Source organism: Eimeria tenella, genomic scaffold, assembly GCF_000499545.2.
Source record: "Eimeria tenella Houghton genomic scaffold, Eth_scaff129, whole genome shotgun sequence".
NCBI classification, from domain to species: domain Eukaryota; phylum Apicomplexa; class Conoidasida; order Eucoccidiorida; family Eimeriidae; genus Eimeria; species Eimeria tenella.
The window spans coordinates 46,418-72,920 of NW_013541501.1; the positions used below are offsets into that span (position 1 = coordinate 46,418).

The 26,503-nt window shown below is 53.4% G+C and overlaps 1 protein-coding gene across 1 annotated transcript; it reads right to left on the bottom strand.

Moving 5' to 3' along the window:
• Positions 1–1,815: 1,815 nt before the first annotated feature.
• On the bottom strand, positions 1,816–26,474 carry ETH_00025555 (EF hand domain-containing protein, putative; the record flags this gene model as incomplete). The annotated part of the gene is made up of 37 exons (XM_013373273.1): positions 1,816–1,923; positions 2,097–2,245; positions 2,686–2,778; positions 3,088–3,277; positions 3,609–3,836; positions 4,242–4,710; positions 5,255–5,439; positions 6,316–6,627; positions 7,147–7,484; positions 7,777–8,067; positions 8,550–8,678; positions 9,408–9,561; positions 10,550–11,026; positions 11,489–11,690; positions 11,983–12,326; positions 12,530–12,702; positions 12,937–13,048; positions 13,308–13,515; positions 13,809–13,923; positions 14,180–14,291; positions 15,477–15,638; positions 15,845–16,073; positions 16,729–16,892; positions 17,516–17,882; positions 18,383–18,615; positions 19,442–19,621; positions 20,136–20,476; positions 20,684–20,908; positions 21,136–21,272; positions 21,518–21,650; positions 22,161–22,344; positions 22,760–22,867; positions 23,333–23,465; positions 23,733–24,360; positions 24,884–25,062; positions 25,459–25,700; positions 25,869–26,474. The coding sequence occupies 37 exons, from the start codon at positions 26,472–26,474 to the stop codon at positions 1,816–1,818; spliced, it is 8,640 nt and encodes a 2,879-aa protein (XP_013228727.1).
• Between the last annotated feature and the right edge of the window lie 29 nt (positions 26,475–26,503).

Here is a 26,503-nt window from a genome sequence, read left to right on the forward strand (position 1 = left end):
TCTGAATCAATTAAAATATTATGCTTGTATAAATATAATATTTGATTTTATTTACCTGTAGTTTGGGCACAAATAGGCCCTTGAGTGGAAAGGGACGCCCAGTGTAATCTCTAGACAGTGTCCCACACCGGCTGCACAGACCGCGCCACGCTTTCGTGTGTGTGTGCCGTGTCTAGGTAAATGTTTATTTTTCATTGTCATGATGTGTGCCTGAAATTGAAAACAACTTTGTTGCTCAAAGGAGAATAAAACAGCCAAACAAACGCACTACCTCATGCGCTCTAGGGCATGAGCTTGATACACCAGCACAGTTCCCCTTCTGCGTGCCGTGGCCACTGCCTCTCGCAGTCTGCACAAAACCCGGAGCCGTCGGCACTAAACTTTAAAGACTCCACTGTGAGTCTTCTTCAGTAGATTATGAACAGATTTATGGGATGCGTCGCGGGCGCCGCGGGCCATCAACCCCTCATATGGTCCACTGTACTTAATTTAACCTTTAATGCTGTCTTGCTTAGCCAGACCCTCAGGTCAAAGTCACCATTACTTTCCGGTTTCACTAACGCGGCACATGCAGCAACGACAGCAGCGGCAGCAACTTTCTACACGAGGCCGTTGCTGCGTACACGTCATGCTGCTGATCATCCGCCTTGCAAAAGTGGTGCCACAGAGTTTACCTTGACTGGATGACCATAAATTCATATATTTTTATTGAGCCCTCAACCCTAAATCGCAAAAAATCTGGTGAAAATTAGGAACCAGCTGCTGCGTGCTATCCACAGTGTGGTACGACGGCGGCCAGCAAAAAGTAGAGGGCCCGGTAATGCAGCGGTTGATGGGGGCCCCGTCGGTGATTTTAGCTTGTTCTCGCGCCTGCCTATTTCACTGCCTCGATTTATATTAGAAAATGCGAGCTCACCGCGGCAGCAATAGCAGCAGCTGCGGCTGCTGCAGCAATAGTCACGGGTCCATTCCGGCATATTGGGGTGGCTGAGGTGTACAAAAACCGCATCCAAGAGCTCTGAAGGTGTAGGCCAAGCTGAAAAGCAGTTGTTCAATACTTGAATGTTTTAACCGCAACATCGAATTTTTGTTTGGGACGCACACTGGCGGTTTGCGGGTCTTTTTACGTGCGAGCTCGCCGCTTTCATGAATTTCTATTTTTGCATTTGTATTTCGTGACCGTATCTAGAAGGCATAGACCAGCAGCCATAGTGAAGGTAACCCGACCAAAGTGTATGAATGAAGCTTATAAAGAGGGCTAGCCAGTGCCATAAGGAATACTTAAAAATAAAATTGACAGTTAGGAGCAGAGGGCACATGGCCAGCGGAAGCGTAGCTAGCACTTGTTCGTTTATCTACTTCAGCGTTTGCTTGGTCGGCGGTCTCTTCCCCCAGACAGCATGCAAAGGCGCAGATGCCACTGCGGCATGCACGCTGGAAGGCCCCACCCGTATTGCCTCTTTCTAGGGTTTAGAGTTTAGAGCTTACTACAAGTGCGCCGGTGGCATTAAAAGCTGTTGGAGCCGCGCTGGCGTCGACAGACTCCAGCAGCTGTTGCGAATATGTAAGAAGAGCTTCTTACAATATTCCTCTCCGCAATAGTAGTCACGCGCAACAAGCATGCACTGCTGTATATATAAATATATATACGTATTCATCCATGCATGGCTCCCTCCGACAAAACCCTAAATGCAATACTAGCAATAATGGCGCGAACGCCAATGCACGCAGCAACAAAGTTGCAGCGAGTGCACTTCGCGCGCGTAGCAGCAGTAAAGCCTATGTCAACTGCAAAAAGCGGTAAAAGTCAAAAAATCAGTTGGCGGAAGATTGGTCCCTGAGGCTCTGGCGCTTTCGCACCTCGCGCTTGCCCTCTTCATCTTTCTTTGCATGCGTTCTCGTTGCTTGGGCCTTCGGCTGAATCTGCAACAACAACCCCACCAAACCTCCACACCGAGCTCAGCAGCAGCCCTTGAGACACAATCGAGGCAGCGCTAATCATGGGCGATCACAATAAGGGTCATTAAGGTACTGCAGCAGCAGTAGCAGCAGCGGTTGCTGCACCGTCTGCTGCTGCTGCTCCTCCCGCTACTTACTTGGAACGTTACTCTGGCCCTAGCTGAGCCTGCCTGGTTGCGACAGACAATTACGTATGTCTTTCTGGGAACCCTCAAGGGCCTCACGACATCGCTGGCTTCATCCGCGTGGTAGGCTGCTGCAGCCTCAGCTGTAGGCTGGTACACGCCTGAGGCAACGAAAGGAGGAAACATGTCAAATAATAGTAGTGGCAATAATAGTCACTGATAATAATAATAATAGCAATTATAATGATTACACTAGGAAAAATTATGGTAGACACGGAGACGACAGCAGACAGCAAGAGGCTTGGATGACTGCAATAGCGCTAGCTGCGTGGCCATGACAATAGTGACGATCGATTTAATATAACGTTGAATTTGCTAGTTATTTTATTCATTTTATATATTTTGGGGTCAGAATACGGCCAAGAAGAAGGCAAGGCAAAACTGGCATTAGAGCTCTTTGAAGGGCGCCAACAAAGGCAGCAAGACACACGTTCACAACAGTGAGCAGCAGAAACTATCAGAAAACAGAAGCACCTGGCGACAAGGAGCAGCAAGAGAGCGAATAAAGAAACAAATTAAGTTGCTCAGTTTGAGGACGTACGGGATGCTGGGTCGTGAGACTTCGTGAATGCATGCATTAGCTGCGCACTCATGTCACCTTCATCTTTGGCCGGAATTATGCCTTCGATTATCCCTGCGTACAAACCCTAAAGCCTGACCCCCAAGCCCTGAATCCTGTATCCTAAATCTTTACAGCTAATCATATCCTTGATTCACACGCTCACTACAAAGAAAAGAAAGCCGGGATATATCTGTTACTCAAAAAGCAAAAGCAGCAGCACCGGCGATCCCAACAACAGCGTTATGACCCCTTCACTTTAAACAGCAGCAGCGGAAGCATTGCTATCCACAGTAGCAGCCCTTTCCCTACACCCCTCCCACTGCCTCCTCCCCCCTAAGCAGCCCCAGCAGCAGCAGCAGAGGCAGCAGCAGCAGCACACACCAGTTTGTCGACTGAAAACCAGCCCTGTTTGGGGTGGCAGCCTCGGCGTAATGGACCACCGCAGCTGGGTACGGTCCACTCTGCCGGACACCGCAGGCTCCAGGCGGACATAAGACCCAGGGGCAAAAGTCACGCACGGCCTAGGGTCCTCAAGGTCAGGCCGGTAGCGCCGGGGTACGATGTACCGCAGCTGCAGCACAGCATATGCGTGGAGCATAACGCTTTCTTGTTGCACCCATATGACATCTATTTGCATTATATAGAACGCATATGATTGCACATACATGCTTATTTCTGCATGCACAAGATGAATGCGCGTGTTGTGTGAAGTGGCAATTGCAGCACGAGAAGTAACAGCAGCTGCAAAACAGCCAAAGTACTAGCATTGGCACCAGCAAGAGCAGCATGGCGGACAGCAACAGCTGTCAGCAGCAGCGGCATGACCCGCAGCAAGCAAAAAAGAGCATGTTCTCAGTCAGTTTCCGCAGTAGCATCGGCAACAGAAAAATGAGAAGGTATACCTTAAGCGGCTTCCCCTCCTTCGAGGTAGGCTCAGGCTTGTAGGCTTCTTGAAGCTCCTCTACTTGCTCCTTAGCCCTCGACAACTTGTCTCCCATAATGGACTCAATGTGTTGCTTCATCTTTTGTTCCACCTCTTCAGCCTCTTGGGAGGCCCCAGACTGGAGGCCCACCGCGCCCAGCACCGCGAGCATCGACTGCACAGCGGTGCTCACCCCGCTCTTCAAACTCTGCAGCAGCAGCAACAGCAGTAGCAGCAGCGGTAGGCGAGAGGGTGAAGCGAGATGTGAGGACACTGCGAGACTGGACTAGGGAGCACGCATGCGTTATTTTGGGGCCGCTTTTTAACGCTTGCTTTGCATGCGGCGCCCCCCCTCGCTTGTTTGTTTCTATGTCGGCGGCTCGCATGCGTTAGCCTTTGAACTTCTGTGCCTACTATGTCCTTCTGTTTGCCTGTCTGTGTCTGAGTCCCTTCGCTGGCTGCGTTTCTTCAAGGGGTTTGCCCTAGATTTTAACGTCTAGGGTTTAGAGTTTGCTACTCAAGCAACTGTTCCTGAGGCGTATATGAGATGCCTGTCAACGCTGGATACAGCAGTTTGGCCTGCTAAGGCGCGTTGAAAGTGATGTGGGTGTACCTCGAAGCTGGAGAAGGCGAGTCCCAAGAAGCCGAAGAAAGCCAGCAGCCCCAAAGTAGTGAGGCAGAGAACGAGCAGCATGCGATCTAGGGAAAGGCCCACCTCCTGAAGGACCAGGAGGGGCATGAAACGGCCAAAGAGGACTTCGAACCCGCTGAGGAGTTCGCTGAGGGAGAGGCTGAGGTCGTGGTTGATGTCCATGAGATCGAACATGCGTTTGATGTCTTGTTCGGGCATTTGAATGCGCATTTTGTGAATGACGTCTCGCAGCATGGCGAAGCTCATGCCCTCCACAGACAAAGAACTCAAAATAGACCCCACGTCTTCCGGCTTTATCAGCCCAAAACGATTCGTCCGCCTCTCCATAGACTTCAGCACCCGCTCCAGCCGCGAGTTCGGCACCTCCAGCTGCAGCGCCAGCGTCAGCAGCACGCGGATCGCCTCGGGCCACAGACCCGTCATCAACAGCCTGTTTTTGCAGCACAGCGAGCCAGCAGGCCTCGGCAGCTGCTTCATTTACGCGGGTGCAAAACAACTTGAGTGAGCAGCTACAAAAAACCGAATAGCCGACAGGATAGCCCCCGTTTCTGCTGCTAAGAGCTCATAGCCAGCGCTGGCTATAGGGCCACTTAAAGGAATTTTGCCAATTAAAGCAGAGGCACCGGCAACACAATGGGGCAAGACGAGCAAAGAGGCACGACTGACATCAGCAGAACTGCCTATGTGCAGCAACTCAGACCCTACTTGATAGCCAATCTCTAATTCACGTCTTTGCAACCAAATCTTAATTACCATTCTCCGCAGCCAAATCCAAACTCTTTGCAGCCAAACCCTAATTATTAGCTTCGCAGCCAAACCCTAATTAGCGCCCTCCTCAGCCGAGACCTCCTTAACAGCCTCCACAGCTAAAGCCTACTATTATCTAAGCTTTAATTAACATCCCCTCCAGCTAAACATTCGTTGAAAGGCTCTTTAGCTAAACCCTAGCAGCAAAACTCTTCTCAACTGCCTACCGGGGCAGCTTTTTGCGGAGGCACTCTATGCTGACGACTCGGCCCTTGGTGGGGTCCATGCCCAAGGTGTCCATTTCCAGCCTCAAGTACTTAGTGCGAATCGAACCCTCCAGAAGCCCCGCGGGCAAAAAGTCTGTCACATCCATGGGGTCCTTGGGCAGTTCATCCCACAGGGCGCGGGCGGCCTGAGAGTGGCACGAAAAGAGCAGTTGCAGCAAGCCGTTATTGCTACGAAGCTGCTGCTGCTGAGTAGCAGCATCAACAAGCTCCAGAGGGACTTATACCATAAGAAAGCCAGAAATAATGCAGGCAAGAAAGAAGCCGAGAGAGACGAAAAAGCGAAAGGTGCTGGCGACTGCAATTCAGAGGTGATTTCTTTGTCCTCTTCCGCTATATTCAAATAAATGTTATTTGTGAACTAAATTGAGCTGGCCGCCCCTTTGAGTAGTGCCGAAATGAGACAACTGGCAGCAGCATAAGAGCAGGAGCAGATGGCATTTCGAAGGCAACGCCAAATATGAATAAGAAAGGAAGAGGCTCAGGAAAAGCAGAAAGACGTCAGGTGAATAAACAACGCAAAATAATAAAACACTTTCCCCTGCAACACAAGAATGCAACAATGTTCCGCCAAAAGCAAACCTCTGACCAAACTGCAGGTATGCACTTTTAGGTATGCAGAAACAATGATATGCCCAAATAGTAATGCACAAGCAATGCAAAAATGCATATACATTAAGCATGCGCCTATAAATACCGTAAAATCACTTGCTGGGAAAGCGACAGTATGAAGGACAACAATAAAAGCGCGTGTACATGGCAGCAGGAACAGCAACAGAATCCCCGTCATTCACAGGAGGACGAGAAACAACCATAAAAAGGCATATTGACGAACGGGATTGGCCGCAAGTATTACCTTTTGCATATATGCAGACCTGCATGCGTAGGCTTGCAAACAAATACAATACATGCAACTGCACACAGATTTATATGTACATATGTACCCATTTCGAGGAGCGTCTACTCATTGATAGATATGTATAAATGCAAGTAAAATTATTTACTCTGTCTGAAATGACAATGTCAAGTTGCCTGAGTATGCGCCTAAAGATGACGAAGGTGACAAGCCCCTTGTAGCCAACAATGTTTGAAACTGAATCCCTGTTGAGAAAGGGCTTGCCGAGGGCAGTAAAAGGCTGTAGATACACCCTAGTGATGCCCAGCTTCACGTCTCGCTCCGGCAAAAACTGCTGAATCTCGTCATAACTGTCAAAAGATATCATTATCCACAGCATGCGTGAGTGGCGATGGCCAACGCTCAAGCCCAGCTTCACTGCCACACGGTGAAACATCTCGAAAGATACCATGCGCATGCCCTGGAGCAGCAAAAAGTTGGTACAGCAAACACAGCAACAGCAACAGATGGAGCAGCAGGAGCGAATGCAGCAGCACAAGCAATTGCAGATGCCGCAGCAGAAACTATCAAAAGCAGTTCAGCGCCTACTCCAAGGATGAACTGGAATTTACTGACCCCAGAAGGCAAAGATTTAAATAGGTAACCAGCAAAGCAAGCCAAAAAAATTTGTGCTTTTGAAATAAAGCTGTAGTGCTAACGGTTTGACGCATTTGGAATACAAGAATTCATATCACCACCTCACCACCAGCTAACACTATCTCTGTGCCGACACAGTCAAACGTGTGTCTAATATGAACACATGCAGATTCAAAAAGGTAATAATGCCTATGAAATATGTACACATGGCGCCTAGAAATACATGCATATGCACATGCATACATGTATGTATACGCATGCATATATTATACGTATATTTGAGCATATTTATGCGTATAGAAACACATATTTGCAGCATATTTGAGCTGCTGCTGCTGCCCACCTCCTCCATGGCGTCCAGAGCAAGGTCTCCAGGGACTGCCTGGAAGTCGTCTCCTTCTGCGGCTCTCATGGCTACGTCTCTGTTGACAGTGCCCAGCTGGGTGATGCCTTCCTTGGGCCCGGCTTTGCGGCCCCTGAGTCTGTCTCTGCCTCTTCTAAGTTCGGAGATCTGCGGCTGAAACAGCTTGTGGATCTCCTTCACGAACTCCACCATTTGACTCTTTCCCATATACCCCGGGCACGACGCCGTCAGCTTTTCAAAAGCACGAAACATCTCCGGAGTCCACCCAGGGTCGTGTCGAAACTGAGTCCAGTCGATGATCTCGCTGACCGTCTCGCCTGCGCGCCGCCACCGCCACAGCAGCAGATTAGTGCATTCATATACACCAAAATCAATGTGAAACATTTGCGAAAATATAATTCGAAAAGGAAAACTTGTATAATGCGCCAATATGTGACTATGATTGTGTGTGTGCATACGCATGTACATCAATTGTGTATAAAATATGTATACACATATATACGTACAAGAATACATGTTTATGAAGACACAAATATATAAGTACGAATGAACACATAAATATTGAGGCAGTTAATTTTGTATTCACAAGTGCAGTCTGGGGGAACGCACTGGAAGCCTGAATGTCGCAGACTGCGGAGTCCTTTCGGAGTCCGAGTTTCTCGAGGGCGCCGACGGCGTGGCCCCTTTCGTGTACGTACACCGAGCCGATCTTGAGCTGCTGGAGGCAGCCGACGACTCCTGAGAAGTTCAGCCGGTTGTCCGTCAAAAGTTGAATTGCTTCGTCGACCAAGTCCAGTGGCAAGAAGCCTGACCAGTTTCCCAGTTGGTGGAACACGCTCCGCAGCCGCTCCAAGTTGCTTTCGTAACGCCGCCGCTGCCGGTCTTCAGCAGAGCTCATCACTGAACAAAAGCCCCCGCATCCGAACAAAAGCAACTACAGCAAATGCACTTGCTCCAGCGGTTGCTGCCGCACGTGCTGCTGCACATGCTGCTGCTGCAGGTTCCGCCGCAGCAAATTCTGCTGGAGATGCAGCTACAGATGCTGCTACAAATGCTGTGACGCTGAATGATGCTACGAATGCCGCTGCATTGTGTGCTGCTGCGAATGGTGCGGCTTTGAATGCTATTGTGAGAGCTGCCGTCAACACTGATGCAATAGATGTGACTGTAACTGCTGCAGCTGCTAATGCTGTTGTTGCTGCTTCTGGGATGATGGCACGGGGGGCACGCGAGTTTTGGCTTTTCTTCTGCTTCTGCTGCTATGGGACGCTGCTGCTGCTGCGTTTTACTGCTGTGTACTCTGCTGCTGCATCAAAACCAACTAGGATGGCAGCCCTTTGACCCCAAACCCTAAACCCATTGCGCTAAAGCTGCAACCCTACGTCTTGAACCTCGGTCTTCTGATACTTTCTCTGAATCTCTGTCGCTAACTCCATCCATCTCAACAGCACCCCCAGGGAGCTCATCCACAGACAAATTGTTTCCGAGCAGCTGAACCAAGAACTGGAAGCCTGATAAAAATAGAAGCATATATGTGCATACACAAATGCATATAAAGTTAGTTCTGAGCCAACTCATGGTTATATGCATGCGCATGTGTGTGCATGCATGGTTATACATTCATACATTACATTTGTACAAGAATAGCTAAATGGAGTTCTGACCCGTCTCAGGAATATACGCCCATGAAAATACACTCTCGTGCTCTTTTTATTAGAATGCCAAAATGCTTGAACATGAGAATAGAGCAATGCACGCACGAGCACGCATGCATGCAACGGTCTGCATAGCAAGATGCGTGAGGCTGGCTGAAAATGTGGAATATTCTTGCGGCATTCCCCGAAGCGTCAGTCGCATCACTGCAAGCAACATTTTGCTTCCTGCTGCTCCTAATGCTGCTGCGTTTTTTAACTGTTGCTGCTGTCTTTCTGTGTTCCTGCCGTATGAAGTGCATGCACAGATTTGTTCACGTGTATATTTATGGGTATGCAGACTACATATCCTACGCATATATGTTTACAAATACATTTGCTGGTTCGCGCACATGCATGCATTTTCAAACAAATACAAGAAGGCATGCATCCGTCATGTGCTCATGTAATCCCCAATGCGGGCACTGCCTCTTCTGCAGGTGTCTTTGTTTGAGTAAGAAATTGTTGCAGCTGAGCCGTGGCACAAGAGCCAGCTGTGACATATTTACTATTATTCAAGAGGAATCGTGTAGGGATTCAGAAACTCACAAGGCAGCCACAAATATCTTTCCGAAATGTACTTCAGCACCTGCACAACGTGGGTGGTCGAGTTCATCCGCTGCAGACGGCCGCCCAGCTGCTTGTCTATGGCCTCCACCACCAGCTTCAAGCAGGCCAGCTCTGTGGGCTGCAGGATCTTCATCTGCATGCGCATGCGCCAAGTCCACAAAAGCCAGACAAAGTGCATACAAATTTGAAAATATGGTTTGAGGGTGCGAAACATGCAATTTCTTGTATGGCGAGTGCAGCGGGAGAGCTGTGGTAGAAGAATTGGCAACAGAAAAACTCGAAACAAGAGCATCCACAAATATCCACATAATGATACAGCCACAAGACATAAGTTGCGATGCGGAACGTATACATATGTACGTAATGTATTATAATGCATATGTTGCACATATATACTATTAAGATAAACAAAACTAGTGAGTAGCGACACTAGGCAATGAAGTGGAGCAAATGCATTGGCCGGCTTTGCGGAAAGCAGCAAAATAATGCCTTCGGCGTCCTTCTTAGTGAAGTCATATTATCAGTGCACACTAGATGAATAAATGCGGATGCACACGAGTAAGTTAATGCGAAAATAGCTATAGAGTTGCATGAGGTGGCCTGAGACAGGAGTAAGAGGAGCCGGGCAAAAAGGCACAGGAACTGGGAAAGTGCGCCTGAAAGTCTAGGCCCCTAACCTGTAAATTAATGAACCGCGAGCATTTCTTATATATTAAGACTATATATATATATATATATCCGCGAACTTAAACTTCGCTGATCAAGCCAAAAGATATACGCGGAATATCTACACAGCACAGTACGAATTGGGTCAACTCGAAGCAGCTATTCAGAAGTAAGGAAGAAAAATAAAAACGATGAAATTGGTGAAGAACACAGTGGTTTCTTTCTGCGAGAGGCGCATAGGCAACGACTTCAGAACAGCAACAGAGTACTACTTGTACGTATACCACGCACCAACACCTCTAGAGTTGAAATGCACCCTTGAAGTGGACCACAGCGAAGTACAAGTCAAGCTATGGACATGAGCATAAAAGGTTGTTTTGAACAACGAGAAGTACAAATTTTCAAATTGCGTATATACAATACACTTAAATCCATCCTTAGTGCGGAATATCCACCTCTCGGATGGCGGCGCCCTCAACAATGAGCTCCAGATCTTCCTCTTGGACTTGTCTCGGTTCAATAATCTGGAGGTCCACTAGGGTTTTCATGATGAGGTGGACCTGGAGCTGCTGCTGCTGAGAGCCCTGGGCCTTGGCTATGAGGGCCAAAATGTCGCGAATTTCGAAATCTTTTTCAATTCGGTAGCGCTGCAAAGACCGCATGAGCTGGTTCGCCGTCTTGGGGGGCGCGCTGGTGAGGGCCTCCTGGTTGCTGGGGTGTACATCCGCCCTGGAGAGCTCGAGGCTGCTGTTCAGCAGCCGCGACGCCTTCATAGAAACCTTTTGAGGCATTACATTGTCGAAATAGTCTTGAATGCCGCTGCGCACGTTCAGCGTGTCAAACATTTGCGCATGCACCAGCCGGAACTGCCGAGTCAGCTCCTGGTAGAACTCCACCTGGATTACCTTCAACAGGGTCACGAAACGGTCCTCCTGAGACGCTCAAATCTCCAGAAACCCTCAACCGTAAACCCTAAACCCAAAATCTTAAACCATTTGACCCTGCACTTTAATATCGATAACCCAGTCTCGCACCCGAGCCATGCTGCAGCTTCAGGGCCTGCAGCCTGGTTGTGGGTCTAGTTCAGTCATCTTGAGACCTGAACCTCAAGCCCTTTGTTGCGGAGACAAGCACTGAGCTCTAAACCCTAAACCACGCTTGCGGGGACGTCGAGCCCAGCGCTGCAGGTGCAGCTTCTAAAGCCGTGGGCCTGAGTCGGCGCGTCTCAGCTCTTTAGCTGCCTCTTTCACATCCCGCACTGGCTCCCCGCTAGCTACTTCGATACTTTGGCCAGCTATCTATCCTATTTCTCCGGCTAGCTAGCTAGCCAAAGAAGCAGCCGGCGAGAGGAACAGCAACTAGCTAAAAGAAAAAAAAAGCTGCAGCAAACTGACCTTTCTAGCGCCCGGAGCCTCTTCGCTGCCAAGCCCCGCATAACCCGCAGAAAGCGCTGAACCCGCCCGAGCCAGTCTTAGAGAGGGGGCGGAAGTGCCCAGGACGGCCTCTTTGCCAAAAACGGGAGACAGCAGCAGCAAATGTGTCTCCAGGGTCTTCGCCGCCAAGTAAGGCACAGAAGATATCAGCTCGTCCACAGCCCTGAGCGCCAGCAGCCACGGGGACTCACCAGAGGGTTTCGGATAGTGCAAAAAAAATAAAGCAAAAGACGAAAAAGGCAAGGAGACAGTCTCTCGCCATTTCGGGCTCGCCAGCACTTATTTCATTGCGGCCGTCTGCAAGCAGCTGCTCCGTGACTCCTCCAAATCAAATTCTCTTTTGTGCCAATTGCGATCAAGTTTAACGGTTGGCTGTGGCTAGCTGTGGCTGGTTGTGGCTAGCTGCGGCTAGCTGTGGCTAGCTGTGGGCAGTTTGCAGCTCGGCCAAGGCTCACTGTCCCCTGTTTTCCTGAGTGACGTAGTTGTAGATGAACTGCAGCTTCCTGGCGTTGATTTTGGACTTGAGCTCATATTCAATTCTGTCTTCTTCAGTGTTGGCGATGGCGTTGCGGTCTCTGCCCTCATCGTCCGCCTCCTGCGGGGCCCACAGCCGTCCCAGCAGCAAACAGCGGGCTTCAGCAGCAGCAGCTGCTGCTGCTACTTGCGCCGCAGCAGCAAGTCCAGCGGCAGGAGCAGCAGCCACGGCATCGCCCGCGGCAGCAGCAGCAATGAATGCAACGGCAACATTAGCAGGACCTTCACGAGCAGCAGCAAAGCCTGCAATGGCCTCGTTAAGCAACTGCAGCACAGACTACAGCAACCCTATCAGCAGCAACTGCAGCAGCCGCAGGAATTCCTGCAGCAGCTATATGGACGGCAGCAGCTGAAGCAGCAGGGCCTGCATCATCATTGAGCCCGAACCACAGCAGCGTTGCCTGGAGCCGCCTCATAAGGATCAACTGCAGCAGCAGCAGCAGCAGCAGCAGCTCTTCCTGCGATTACATTGGGCATGTCCTCGTCTTCTTCGTCTGTGGTCTCGTCAATGTCTGAGGGCTCGCTGGCCGAAAGCTCCAGGCTCTCGTCGCTGAGGCGGTCCAGCTCCTCCATGTCGAGATCGTCGGCTTCCCCGGGCCGTAGCGTGGGGAACAGCAGCTCGTAGTCGCGGTCCAAATCGCCTGATGCGCAGCAGCAGCAGCAGCAACAACAACAACAGCAGCAGCAGCAACAGCGAAAGGTACTGCGATGGGACCGTGGGGGGGCTCAGCGCTGTTGCGGCAGCGATGCGTGGAGGCACACGAGGAAATTCAGAGGAGTTTTCGATCAGGAGTTAGGCTAGGGTTTGGGACTAGGGTTTAGGGTTGGGGCTAAGCGCTTGGGATTAGGGCTAGGGCTTAGGGTTTCGGGCCCACCCGACTGTAAGCTGTATATCTTGACGAGATCGTGCAGGGATATTCCCACGGCGGGGTCGATGTTCGTGTTGACCGCATCATTGTAGTACTCGCAAAGTTGCTCCCACTGGGTCTGCAGATGTAAACCCCAAACCCTAAACGGTAAACCGTAAACTCAGCCTTGAACCCTAGTTAGCTTGCCGGTTGCGGCAGGGCCTGTTAGCAAGCTCTGTGTCGCTCTCCTTGACTCCCCGTCAGTTTTACCAGGTCAAATCTAATTATCAGCCAGCTGGAACCGTACACCCTAAACCGTAAACCCTACGCCATAAGCCCAACTCTCTACGAACGAGCCTAAACCCTAAACCCTAGCCACTGGCCCCCATAAAACGCACAAGCTCAGTGTCGCTGCCCTTGACTCTCCTGAGGAGGGCCAAATAGTTCTTCGCGGTGAGTTTGTCTTTGTGGTCGTCGACGAACTTGTCGAAAATAAGCTGCACCTTCAGCATCTCATCCAGCTCTTCCGCTGGCGGGTATTTCGGCACAGCAATTATGGCCTGGCTGTAGCTGGTGTTCGGCGCAGGTGACGTGTCCACTTTGTAGCTAAAGAAGCAACAAGAGAGATACAGCAAAAACGCAGCAGCTGCTGCAACGCTGCAGCAACAGCTAGTGCCTTGCTGCTGCTGCAGCAGCCGCAACAACGGCAGCTGCCCTGTGGCTGCTGCAGAGGTCGCATGGCACCTGACGCTAGAAAGAAGGCTAAAGAAAGCAGTGTTTCTCTGGCAGCTAGAGTCACAGATTAATAGCCCAGCAAGCCCTCCTGCTGCCGCTGCTGCTGCTGTTGCTGCTGCTGTTGCTGCTGCTGCTGTAGCTGCTGCTACGCGCCGTTAGCTCACCCGTATCTGGGCCCGTACTTGACACCGTCCTTCAGCAGCACGGAGTCCCACCCCGTGAGCATGTCCTCCACGCGTTCGCTGTGGCGCTCCACCTCAGCGCAGGTTGCGAACCGTGCTGCAGCAGCAGCAGCAGCAACAGCGATGACCACTGGCAGCTGCTGCGGAATTTAAGTTGACCCTAAACCCTCCCCCGTGCGATTCAAACACTAAACCCTATAACTGCGTGGATTGTGGTGCCTACAGAGTTCAGAGTTCAGCATGTGGCCACACACGACCACTTCGGCCTGGGACGTCAGCTGCAGCAAATGCATCTCTGCCCTACCTAGGACACTAGGACCCGTAGCGCTTAGGGTTTAGGGTTTAGGACTGACCTCCATCGGGCAGATTCGGGATTGCATGCAGCCCCGTGGCGACTCCGTTGCTGTCAATGCTGAAGGCGTTTTCAAAGGGGGCCACGACTTTTTCGTAGACGTAAGTTGCCAGCTGAGGCGGTTAAGAGTGTAAACACATTAAGCATGCCTATTAATAAATATAATAATAAATGGAAGCATATGCCTTTATGCGTACGTAACTTGTGTACATTTAGGTATATTTTGTATTATTTCTGTAGCCGTGGGAGTGAGGGTTTTTCGCTGGCCTAATCCCTTGGCTAAGCAGCACTGCAGTTGCCACTGCAGGTGGTGCTGCTGCGCCTTCTGCTGCTGCTGCTGCTGCTGCAGGTGCGCAAAAGATTAAGAAGTGTCTAGCCACTGATGCTGCATTCTTAGTTGCAACTGCATATGAGCTTATCCAGGAAGTGTTGTTGCAACAAACTAATACAAGATAATGTGGGTGTACTGAATTCATGGAACAACATGGGTACAGATAGGAAGCAATTCTGTCTGTGCAGCATAGATGCGGTGCAATGAAACGCCAGGTTGAATGCATAAGATTAAGGCTTGCGTTTACTTTTTCTTTTTTCCTTTTCATCCCCGCCGAGCCAAAATGCTTCAAAGAGCTTCCGGAGCGGCTAGAAAACGAATCAGACTCCTCATGGACATAGCCAAGTTGAAACTCTCTTCGCATGCGCATCCTGGCCTCCTGAGGGGCAAACAAGCCGCAGAAGCGAACGAACAACAAATAAATAAATAATAATAATTGATTAAATGACTCAAAATGAGGGAAAACGGCTTGAAGCGTACATAACGGGACCCATCCAGCAATGCAAACACTAATGAGCGGTTGCATTTGTCTGAGTGCATCGCTCAGCGCCATTTGTAGAGAAAATAAAACTAGACAAAAAATGAGTCCACGTTCGTCAAATACATCAAGTACTCAGGTGTATCTACATTGATGTGAATGGCTGCAGCTATGCAGATTCAGAGATATATATGTATAAATATATTTTAGCATATTTGTGTCCATCTGTGTGCACGTATATGCATACATGAAATGCACATATTTACATAACTGCCACAAATACACATGCATACAAAAATATATTCGTATACGCAATGCAACTCCACAGAATATCTGGACGCAGCCCACATTTGCCTAATCACATACACAACTATCTATGGACAGGGCCTCTATGCAAAATTTGCAAATATACATTTACCAATAAGCACATTCACATGCAAACACATAGCATGCATGCAGTAAATATAAAGGAATGCAGAGCCTGCGCACCCGCAGCTCGTCTCGAATTTTGTCTCTGTAGGCTATGAGGGTCTCGTCGGCCACGAGCTGCTCCTTGCCCGTATAGGTGATGTTCGTGTGGGCGAACCAGTGGTCCAGTGCGAGCGAGAGCAGCAGCTGCATGTTTTCTTCAATGTAGCGGCTCACAGACTCCTGAGGCCCAGTCCGCACAAACCCAAACCCTAGAACGCCTACTTGCAAGTCCACAGTTCCGAGCCTGGAACCCCAGCCCCTAGGGTTTAGGGTTTAGGGTTTGCGCGGCGTGGACCGGCGTCAGCAGCTATCGCCCCTCCGCTTGCGTTGGCCGCCACCGCATGGAGTTTAGGGTTTAGGGTTTAGGGTTTAGAGTTGCGGTTCACCCTCGAGGTAACGAAGTTGCTCCAGAGGAAGTAAATGACGAAAGTGACAGAGCCAAACATGGCGGCGTAGGGCAAGAAGGAGTCAGAGTTGACAAGGGCCCCCAAGAGGAACCAAAGAATGAAAGAAGAGACTCCCAAAGTCACCGAAAAAAGAGAAACTGTCAGAAATATGCTGCCCAAGACGTCCACGTGCAGCATCAGCCGAGGCTGCTCATCCCGCAGGAACGCGCTGCACTCAAGCATGCAAAAGCAGCAAAAAGAGTCAAGAAGCAGCGCAGCAGCAGAGCCAAGAAGCACCGCAGCAGCAGAGCCAAGGAGCAGCGCAGCAGCTCCAAAAGCCCTTGAGCTTCTTAAGAGCAACAAAATGGCATATTTTTGCATCTTTCTAGGGTCTGTGCAGGCGCGAACCATTCTGCGCCAAAGTTTGTCTGAAAGTGCATTTATTCATTTATATATATGTTTAACATGGAACATCTGTAATATATTTCTCTGTATGTAGATGGTGTGTGTAATATCCATGACCAATATGTGCAACACGTAGTGTAAATAACGTGTGTAATTTGTAAAATATATGCTCCGTATAAGGTACATACAACCGAGTGCATGTAATAAACATAATACATGTAGTAAGTACAATATAATTGCACTGATATAACGCATGCATGTGTGCGCGAGACAAAAAGCTGGAGACCAGGCACAACACAAACTCATGCGCATGCATGCACAGATGCATGTTTAACATGTGGCGTGTTTTTGAGCTCAAGGACGAAGAAAATGCATGAATAGGAGATACCCGGGCATCAAAAAAACCAATAAATGAACAAATGACTTGAATAATTCCACTCTTGTGGACAGCAGGGCACTGTTGCAGTGGGCTTGCGGACTTGAAGAAAATTGCGACAGTCATCACCAAAAAGTGCAGCCCGGCGAGACAAAAGATGGAAACACCCCAGGGGCCCAAGTTGGAGAGAGTCTTCCAGGAGACATCGAAGGCAATGTCGGGCAAGAGCGAGACAGTGTTGTCGTCGGCGCTGTCTGAGTCCACTTTCTGCAGCAGCAGCAGCAGCAGAAAAAGAAATATGGAAATGAGCACCAATTGTCTCTGAATATTATTTGATTCATTTATATGTGTTCGTTTGCAGTGAAGACAAGAAGATCACGTGGAGCCAGCTGCGAAAAAGACAAATAATACTAATTCAAATACCAAGAACAATAAGAATAATAGCGATACTAATATAACAATAACAGCAACGAAAATAATTATAATAATGGGCGCAGACAGGCGCAGCCGGCGCAGCAAAAGGCACAGAGGAAGAAATTCAAGAAACGGCGAATTCGCAGAGCATATAAACAATCTTCCCAAACGAAACGGCGAGCAGCAGCAGCAGCAGCAGCTTTCTCTGCGAACTTGGCTAGCTGGCCAGCTGGCTAACCGGCTAGATGAGCAGCTGACTAGCTGGTCATCTGGCCAGCGGCCTGCTGGCTAGCTCAATAGCTGACTAGCTGGCTAGCTGGATATCTACCTATCTGGTTTAGTGGCTAGCATTGTGCTGCTTAGCAGAGTAGCTGACTAGTTGACCAGGTGGCTAGCTGGCTAGCTGGCTAGCTGGCTGGCTGGCTGCCGCTGGGCGGCTCGTTCGATGGCTAGCTAGCTGCTGCAGCGGAACTCACGGCGAGGGAATGGCAGTCGTAGAGGTAGAGGGAGACGAGGAGGACTGGGAACCCGTAGCCGATGGCTAGCTGGAGACAGACGAGGAGGAAGTTCACGAGGTTGGGAAGAACAACAAACTCTGCAGTTCTGCTGCTCATGAAGCGCGGCAAGTCCGTCAGCAGCGAGTCCCAGCGCCTGCGGCTGAGACGGCCCACCCCGCGCGCCCGCCGAATGGCTTTGCCCAGCAGCCGCAGCGCCTTCTCCATCACCACGTTGTTGTAGCACAGGCCCATGTTCAGCAAAGACACGTCTGGAGACTGAGTCCACCACTTCACGTCTTGGCTTATTTCAATGTTCTCGATTATCCGCACCAGGCGAGACACAGACCTAAACGTCACCACCAGCAGCAGCAGCAAAAGCAGCAGCAGCAAAAGCAGCAGCAGCAGAAGCGGTAGCGCACAATATATACGCACATACGTCTTAAACATACTAGTATATGTATATATATATATATATATTTGTGTGTGTGCGTATGTGTGTAGTATATATACATATATATCTCGTATGTACACATACAAGGGCGTAAGCATTCATATGTCTCTGGAAATTCAGAAAGAGAAATTCAAATAAAAAGTAGAAAAGAATTGTGCGAGCATCGGGCGGCCCTGGTTATGGAAGGCGCTGTTATCCCCACACGAAACACCTTAAAACCTAACCAGCAGCTCGCAAACCCTAAACCCTAAACCCTAAACCTTAAACCCTTTAGCCTGGCGGAAGGCCGCTGGGCTTTGCAACTGAGTCAAGCGCCTCGGAGCCTCTGTTCCCTCGTCGCGCCGCCCGATTCGAGGTGCGGGGCCTGCAGGGCGGGTTTAGGGTTTAGGGTTTACTTGTAGACGACAACTTGTTTTTCCTGGACGTGGGCGGCCTGGTTGAAGGTTTCCTCATCAGTCTTGGCCAACATCACCAATTTCGACTGCGTGCTCACGACGCACTGGCCCGGGCAGTGCACAGCTTCTGCGGGGGGCTCTGTCGAGAAGGGGGCTCGAAGATCGGGGCAAACCTTCAACATGGTTTCTTGCACTGAGAAGCCAAACTCCACCAGCTTCGCCTCCGACAAGTGCTGCGAACCCGCCACAAGTCCGCATGCAAACTCAGCTTTTGGGGCTTTCTTGGCTCCCTGGCCCGGCCCTTGCCGGCGCAAAGCCCCTCTTTTAGACACTTATGCATGCATTGCATGCATGCATCTGCACACTATCTTTTTCCATATTCGCCTGTACCCTACTCATGCATACAATATGCATATTTCGTGCATAGGCTATGCCGTATATATTGCGTAAATAAGCATTTGGCTCTGCCCTTCTTGCATATATTAAGCACACAGACTAGAAGTATATGCATGCACTATCTCTATATGTTATCTATAAATATATTCACACAAAACGTACATACATTGTACATATATAGCATGGGATGTGTCATATGGCTGAACAAAGAATATATATACATATGAAGCAATGTGAATCAATGCATGCATATTCTATATATTGCCCAGATGCGTAAATGTGTACTTGCCCGTACTAAAGGCATAAAGTTTGTGTCCACATAAAAAAATGCATCTTCACTTTTGGCTGCCAGGCAGCAGCAGCCAGCTTTGTGTGCCGGCCATTCATTCCGTCTCAGGCTTGTAGACTCCAAACCCCCAACCCTAGACGTTAAACCCCAGACCCTAAACCCTAAACCCTAAACCCTTTTACCGCGGCCTCCTACTGCAGCGTGTTGTCAGTGAAGCCTTGTGGGTGCCGGGGTTGCTCAGACCGGCGGCCGCAGCACCCAAGCCCACCAGCCCTCATGCGTAGACCCTAAACCCTAAGGGCCGAGCCCTAAACCCCCAGTCACAAGCAATAAACCCTAAACTCTAAACCCTCGAGCCAGAGCACCAAGTTTACCTCCATCTCGAGCCCGTGGGTCCTGCAGAAGCAAGCATAGAGGAGCTCCAGCTCGCACAAAGGCGTGGGCTTAACTATGAAGAAGGCATTTGACTGGCACACGGCTTCAGACGCGGGAGTGCAAGGGTCCACTTCGGATTCGAACATGCCCAGGTAGACCAGCTGCGAGGTTTCTTGGTTCTGCATGCATGCATGCATGCATGCAGCAAACAGGCGGGTTTGGGGCTTGTGGGGCGGAGCAGCGCCTCACTAACTTTGCAGAACCCAACGAGACTATCAGCAGCGTCTCCACAGGAAAGCAACCAGCCCATGCACCCTGCCTCCGCAGCTTAGGGTGCAGCAGCAGCAGCAGCTTAATTCGCAGCAGCAGCTTAGTCCGCAGTTTGTTGCACAGCAGCAGCAGCGTCTTAGTTCGCAGCTCGTTGCACAGCAGCAGAAGCGTCTGAGCTCGCTGCTTGTGTCGTAGCAGCAGCAGCAGCTTAATTAGCAGCTTGTGTCGCCGCAGCAGCAGCAGCTTAACCAGCAGCTTGTGTCGCAGCAGCAGCAGCAGCTTAATTAGCAGCATGTGTCGCAGCAGCAGCAGCAGTTTAATTAGCAGCTTGGGTCGCAGCAGCAGCAGCAGCTTAATTAGCAGCTCGGGTCGCAGCAGCAGCAGCAGGAGCAGGAGTCAGCTGGCAGCAGCGGGAGGGCTGACCCTGAAGTGGGTGTCGACGTGCCAGGCGTAGCTGCCGGTGTTGGGGATGGCGCGCCCCCAGTGGAGCGGGAAGACGAAGGCGTCGGTGCGGTGGTCGAAGAGCGCGAGGTAAATGTGGTCGGGGCGCACTGGCGAGTCGCCCCACTGCCACTGCACAAACAGGTCTGCGCCCTGCAGCACGGGCCGCCCAGGGGAGTCCCGCGTGAAGTGCGGCGCCGCGGCCTTCGCGCCCAGCCCGCTCGCGCGGCTCTTCCGCGCCTCCGCGAGCCCCACGGAGCTCCGCGGGCTCCGCGCGCTCGAAGGCGCCCCGCTCCCGCCCCCAGACCCCTCCAGCAGCGGGACTGCAGCAGCAGCAGCAGCAGCAGCAGCGGCGGCGGCGGAGCCGGTGGAGGCAGCACGCAGGCAGCAGCGCGGGCTGTTTGCTCGCTCGGTTGGGTGGGCTCGCGGCGGGAAGGCGAGTGTTGCAGAGGCGCTGAAGATTCGCAGCGCGTAAAAACTCTAAACCCTAAACCCTAAACCCTAAACCCCAGAAGCTCAGCTCTGTTTACTTTGCAGGGAGTCGGCGTCAATGGGCGTGACGACACTGCGCCGGGACCTGCTCAGGGTGGGCCTGCTGGATTCAGCTGGCCGCGGGGCCTCCGCAGCAGCAGCAGCAGCCTGGGGTGTATGTGCAGCTGGACGCCCAGCCTCTTCTATCAGTCCCAACTGGGCCAAAATGTCTTCAGAATTTCCCTCGACGCGCGCAAACCGAGTGCGCCGGGCCGGGGCGGTTTCTGCGCAAAACAGACCGCCGCAAACCCTAAACCCTAGCCCTAAACCCTAAACCCTAAACCGCGAGAACCGGAAAAAGTAGGACGGAATCGAAGAGACAAAGGCAGGCAACACGCTAAGGCGGAGCAGCAGCACTGCTAGCTTCCGACACTTCGGAGGCGCAGCCGAAGAACGCTGTCACGTGCAGAGCCTAGGGTTTAGGGTTTAGGGTTCAGGGTTTGGGCCGCACCGTGAGTTGGCTCGTCGCGTATTCTGGCCACAGACCTGGCAGCTAGCGCTGCCCCCATAGGCTGGAAGTCCGTTTTCTTGCGGGCTCTTCGCCTCTGGAAGCCTGGGAGCTCCTGTTCTTCTTCTTTGTCTTCATGTCTGAGTCAGTTCATGCAGCAGGGCAGTGCATGCAGTGAAGCAGTGCATGCAGTGAGGCAGTGCATGCAGTGGGGCAGTGCATGCAATCGGGCAGTGCATGCAGTGAAGCAGCGCATGTAGTGGGGCTTTTCGCTGCAGTTGGGGGCTGGCTGCTTCGCAGCCCAGCATTGACACAGCAGTAGCTGTAGCCGCACATACGAGCAGCAGCAGCAGCAGAAGCAGCAGTAGCAGCAGCAGCAGCCCACCTGATATAAGACTTGATGTGTTTAATCTCCAAACTGCACTCCAGGCGGCCCCAGGGGCCCCTCCCATCCACATGCTCAAGGCCCACTCTGAATCGGCTGTGGCGCGCTGGGTATGACGCGTCTTGGGGGGCCCCTGTGCATGCAGCCCCACGCAGCAGCCTGGGGGCCCCTTAGAAAGAGTTAGCAGCCAATTATTGAGGCCCTAGCTCGAGCTACACTATCTCCACAGCCCCGAGTTTGCATGCATGCGTCTGCCCTGCAGCTTGTTTGGCTTAGCCCTCAGCTTTAAGCCCTAAGCCCTAAACCCTAAACCCTAAACCCTAGCGCGCGAATTGCTGAACCCGTCGAAAGCCCCCAGCGGCGCTCTTGGGGGCCCCCTGCAGCAAAGCCGGGGGGCTCCGCTGGCATTTGCTGCTGAGCTACCCGTAGCTGTTTTTTTTCCCCAGGAGCAGCAAACTCCCCTCAGACCCCCCACACTACTGTGCATGCAGGGCCCCCTCTGCATGCAGGGGCCTCCTCTGCATGCAGGGGCCCCTCTGCATGCAGGGGCCCCTCTGCATGCAGCGACCCCTCAACATGCAGGGCCCCCTCTGCATGCAGGGGCCCCTCTGCATGCAGGGGCAGCTAAGGGTTGAAAGCTCACCGCCGGAAGAGCCGTCTTGCATGGCGTCTTTGACAATTTGGTAAAGGTCTTCGAACCGAATAACTCCAAAAGCCAGAACTTGTCCAGTGCCTTCGTCGGAGACTTCAAAGCCAATCACGTGCTGCGCTATTCTGTCTCTGTCCAGCCGGAATGTTTGGCCCGGGCAAGTCAAGTAGGCGTAGGCCTGGGGGCAGCAAAGAGCAGCAGCAGCAGCAGCAGCAGCTGGCCTTTGGGGCTGCGGGGACTCCCAAAACGCATGCAATACGCATGCATTATCCGCTGCTATTGCTGTTTGCAAATCTCCGCTTCTGCGCAAACTAATGCATGCAGCTGGGCAAAGACGAATCCCACAAACGAGTCTTTAGTCCCACAAAAAAGGCCCAAGACTTGCAACTAAACCCTAAGAGATAAAGAGGGCCCCACAATACGCAGACTCGGGGACAGAAGGGCCCACAGAAGCCCTCAAGTCTGAGGCAAAGAGGGCCCCGAATGGGGGCCCCTGCAGGGGACCCCGGGGGGGCCCCCTAGAATTCCAAAGGGGCCCCCCAAGGGGCCCCCCAAGGGGGCCCCAGAACCCCCAAACGCATGCATGCACCCACCTGGCGGTCCGCCTCGCGCAACTCCGAAGGCGTCACCAGCGTTGGCCGCCCGCGAAAGGAAACATCTGAGTAGACTCGCCTGCCGGTACGCATGGCCACTTCCCTTGCCTGCAGCAGCCAGCGAAGTGCATGCACAGTGCATGCGTTTGTCTTTGTCTGCAGCCAGCGAAGTGCATGGACAGTTTACATGCGTTTGTCTTCGTCTCTGCAGGGAAAGGGGCAAGCATTGCTTCGTCGGCAAAGAAATTTAAACTGCATCTCCACGGGAAGCTGCACAGGCCTCCATGCATGCGCTACTCATCAAAAGCGAGGATTTGGGCAGCAGGGGACGGCCCGCAGCTGCAGCAGCAGCCGCAGCAGGAGCTGCAGCAGCCCCAACACTCCGCTTGGGAATCCTTAGGGCCCCTGGTTCTAGAACTGTCCCCTGCTGCCCGCACGGAGGCCCCATGTGGGGTTAAAGGCCCCCTCTAGGGGAGCCGAGGGACCCCTCTGTGACTGCCGGAGGGTCCCATGTGGGGCCCCGGGGGGCCCCCTGGCTCTGGAGGGCCCGTGGGGCCCTCAGGCGGGGCTTACTGTATGGGCTTTTTGGCCAAAGTGAGCCGCCACTGTAAACCTGCACTCCGTTTGTTTGAGAGAGTCCACGAGCTGCGAGAGAACGCGGGAATGACTGTGGTCAAAGGAAACCGTGCGTTTGCGGCCCAGGGCGCTGCAAAGCCCCAACACACAGTCGCGTCGCGCATGCATGCAAACTGCGCATGCATGGATGCATGCATGCATGATGCATGCGTGCGTGCTCGCATGCAAGTGTGCTTGCGTCTACATTGCATATGCACAGAGTGGACGCAGGCGCCACGTGCATGCACAGCCTGCATGCAGCGCTGCACGCACGCGTGCCTGCACGCACGCATTTGCGCAGCATGCATGCACGTCTGCATGCATGCATGCATGCATGCATGCATGCATGCATGCGGACCTGCCGGGAGCGTAGACGCTGGGGTCTTGGCAGGGGACTGCGAAGACGTGGAGCTGGAGGTCCTCGAGCTCGACGGGGATGGAGAAGTGGCTGGCGGTCTTGGCGAACTTGCGGAGGAAAATGTCGAGAGAAGACACGCGGGTGGGGACGCACTTGCTGAGCAGCAGCAAAGGGTAGTCCGTGATGGAGAGACGGGGCCCCAAGATGAACTCTGCAGACCAGCGGCTCTGGTCAATGAGCCGCCCCTGCGCGCTGAAGAAGATCAGCCGGACTCTGTACTTTTTGTGCATTTGGAGTTCGTAGTCCTGGGCGACTTCGAGGTGGACGGGGCCGGGGTGCCGCGAAGGCAAAAACAGCTCTTTTTGGTTAAGTCCGAACTCGTGCACTGAAGTCACTTTGCTCGTGTTCAAGTAAACATAAATTTCTTCTTTGCTGCACTCCGCCATGCGGCTGCGGTCGTTGGCCGCGTCCGCCCACGCAGCCAGCGCTGGCTTCATGTGCACGCCCATCCACGCTGCGGGCTGCGGGCAGTCCCCAGTGGACCACCGCAGCAAAATCCCGTGCGCCGGGTGGTCCACTGGTACCACCATTAGGTTCCACGCCCCCGCCTCCGCCGCGTTCAGCGCCGCTGCACGCAAACGCCCCAACACCAAACGCCGCCCGTCCCTCTTCAGCAAAAGCCGCCCTTCTCAGACACTTCCTAGGCCTCCAGCGGCCCCGGGGGGCCCCGGGGGCCCTTGGGACCCCTGGGGGCCCCCAAAGAAACGGCGGGGCGCTGCGAGGGGCCCCTCAAACGCCCACGCAAAAAGCAACAGGGGCCCTCGGTGGGCACTAGCACTTGGGAGGGATGCTTGGGGGCTCTAGGGGCCCCCGAGGGCCCTAGGTGCCTCCAGAGCCCCGGAGGGCCCTAGGGGCCCTGGGGCCTCAGGGCACGATGCTACCTAGAGCCGTGGGCCTCCCAAGGGAGCCTCTTCTCTCCTTAGAGGGCCCTGGGGCCCCCCGGAGGCCCTCCGGCAGCTCCGGAGGTCCCTAGGGGCCCCCTGAAAGCCCCCCGGCAGCCCTAGAGGGCCCTGGAGCCCGACGGGGGCCCCTAGGAGTCCCGGGGGCCCCCGCGGGCCCCCTGGGGCCCCGTGGATGGGGGCGGGACTCACAGGGCAGCTCGTGGTCGAGTCTGTGGCTGGCTGCGCGCATCACGATGGCGTCCGTGTGGGCCTTTCGCAGACGGGGCATGAGGTTGCTGAAGCAAACGTAGACGGCCCCGCAGGCGAGGGCGAGCGCGGCCAAAATGCTGATGACGATGGCCACCACGAAGGACCACGTGTCCCGCAGCCTGCGCCCCGCCCAGCGCACGCAACGCCCCCAGCTAGCTAGCTAGCTGGCTGGCTGGCTGGCTAGCTGGCTGGCAGCTAGCCACAGCTGTACTGCCATCGCTAGCTAGCGACAGGTAGCCAGAAACAGCTAGTTCGCCACAGCTACTTCGCCACAGCTATCTCGCGACTGCTAGCTAGCCGCAGCTACCTTGCCACCGCTGGCTAACCACAGCTATCTTTCCACCGCTAGCTATCCCGAGCTAGCTATCCCGAGCTAGCTATCCCGAGCTAGCTAACCCGAGCTAGCTATCTCCAGCTAGCTACCCCGAGCTAGCCATCCCGAGCTAGCTATCCCCAGCTAGCTATCCCCAGCTAGCCAGCGCCGGCTAGCTAGCCGGGCCGGCGTGGGCGCTCACGAGACGTGGACTTTGATGAGGGCGTCGTTGAGGACGGCGAAGCGGATTTGGGGGGAGCTGGAGTTTTTGCTCCAAACGAAAAGAGTGCTTTGAGTGCGGGCCTCCGCGAGGGCCTCCCACAACACCAAAAAGGCGTCTTCAACAATATCTTCTTTGCACTGCCCGGGGCCCTTCACCAGCCCCACGTACTCGCCCCCCACAGCCTCGCTCTCCTTCTCGTCGCCCTCCGACAGCCGCCGCGCCTGACACGCAGCGTTAGGGTTTAGGGTTTAGGGTTTAGGGTTTAGGGTGGGTGCTGGCGCGGCGCTGCTTCGTGCTTGTGGGTTTCAATTCCAGAGTTTAGGGTTTCTGTTTGGCCCTCGGTTGCGAGGGTTTAGGGTTTAGGGTTTGGAGCTGTTGGGAGGACTGACTGGCGCTGCGGGATCGGGTCCCGGGGCGTCAGCGTCTGCGGGCGGGAGTATCGCAGCCGGCGCCGCCGCCGCTGCTGCTGCTGCTGCTGCAGGTGCAGGTGCGTGCTGCGCGTGCGGCGCGTCGGTGCCGCTGCTCAGGGGGGCCCCCTGGGGGCCCCCCGGGGCGTCGGGCGGCGGGCTGGCGGGCTCGAGGAAGCGGCCGGGTCTCCGGCTGATGGACTTGACCTTCTGCTTGGGCCAGAGGAAAGAAAGGAGGGACTGGAGAAGAGAGTCCTCGGAAGAAGTGATGATGTCCGGGAGCACGTCGTCCTGCTGGTCGATGTGGCCGCGGCAAAAGAGGCCCCGCGTCTGCAGCGGCAGGTGCAGCACCCGCGGCTGCAGCATCCCCCCCGACAGCAGCACGAACCAGTACACGGAGCGGAGGTAGGCGTTGCTGCTGAGGACGCGCCAGCTGCCCGGGTGGTCCAGACCAGCCTGGTCCACCCGTATGATCCAGGGCGCCGCGGGGTCCTCGCGGAGCCACTGCAGCGCGCTGCGCACCCGCAGCAGCGAGTAGTGGTCCAGGTGGGGTTTGCGCTGCTGGTCCACTCCGGCCCAGGTGTGCATGGGCCACTCGGGGTCCTCGTGGGCCCCCC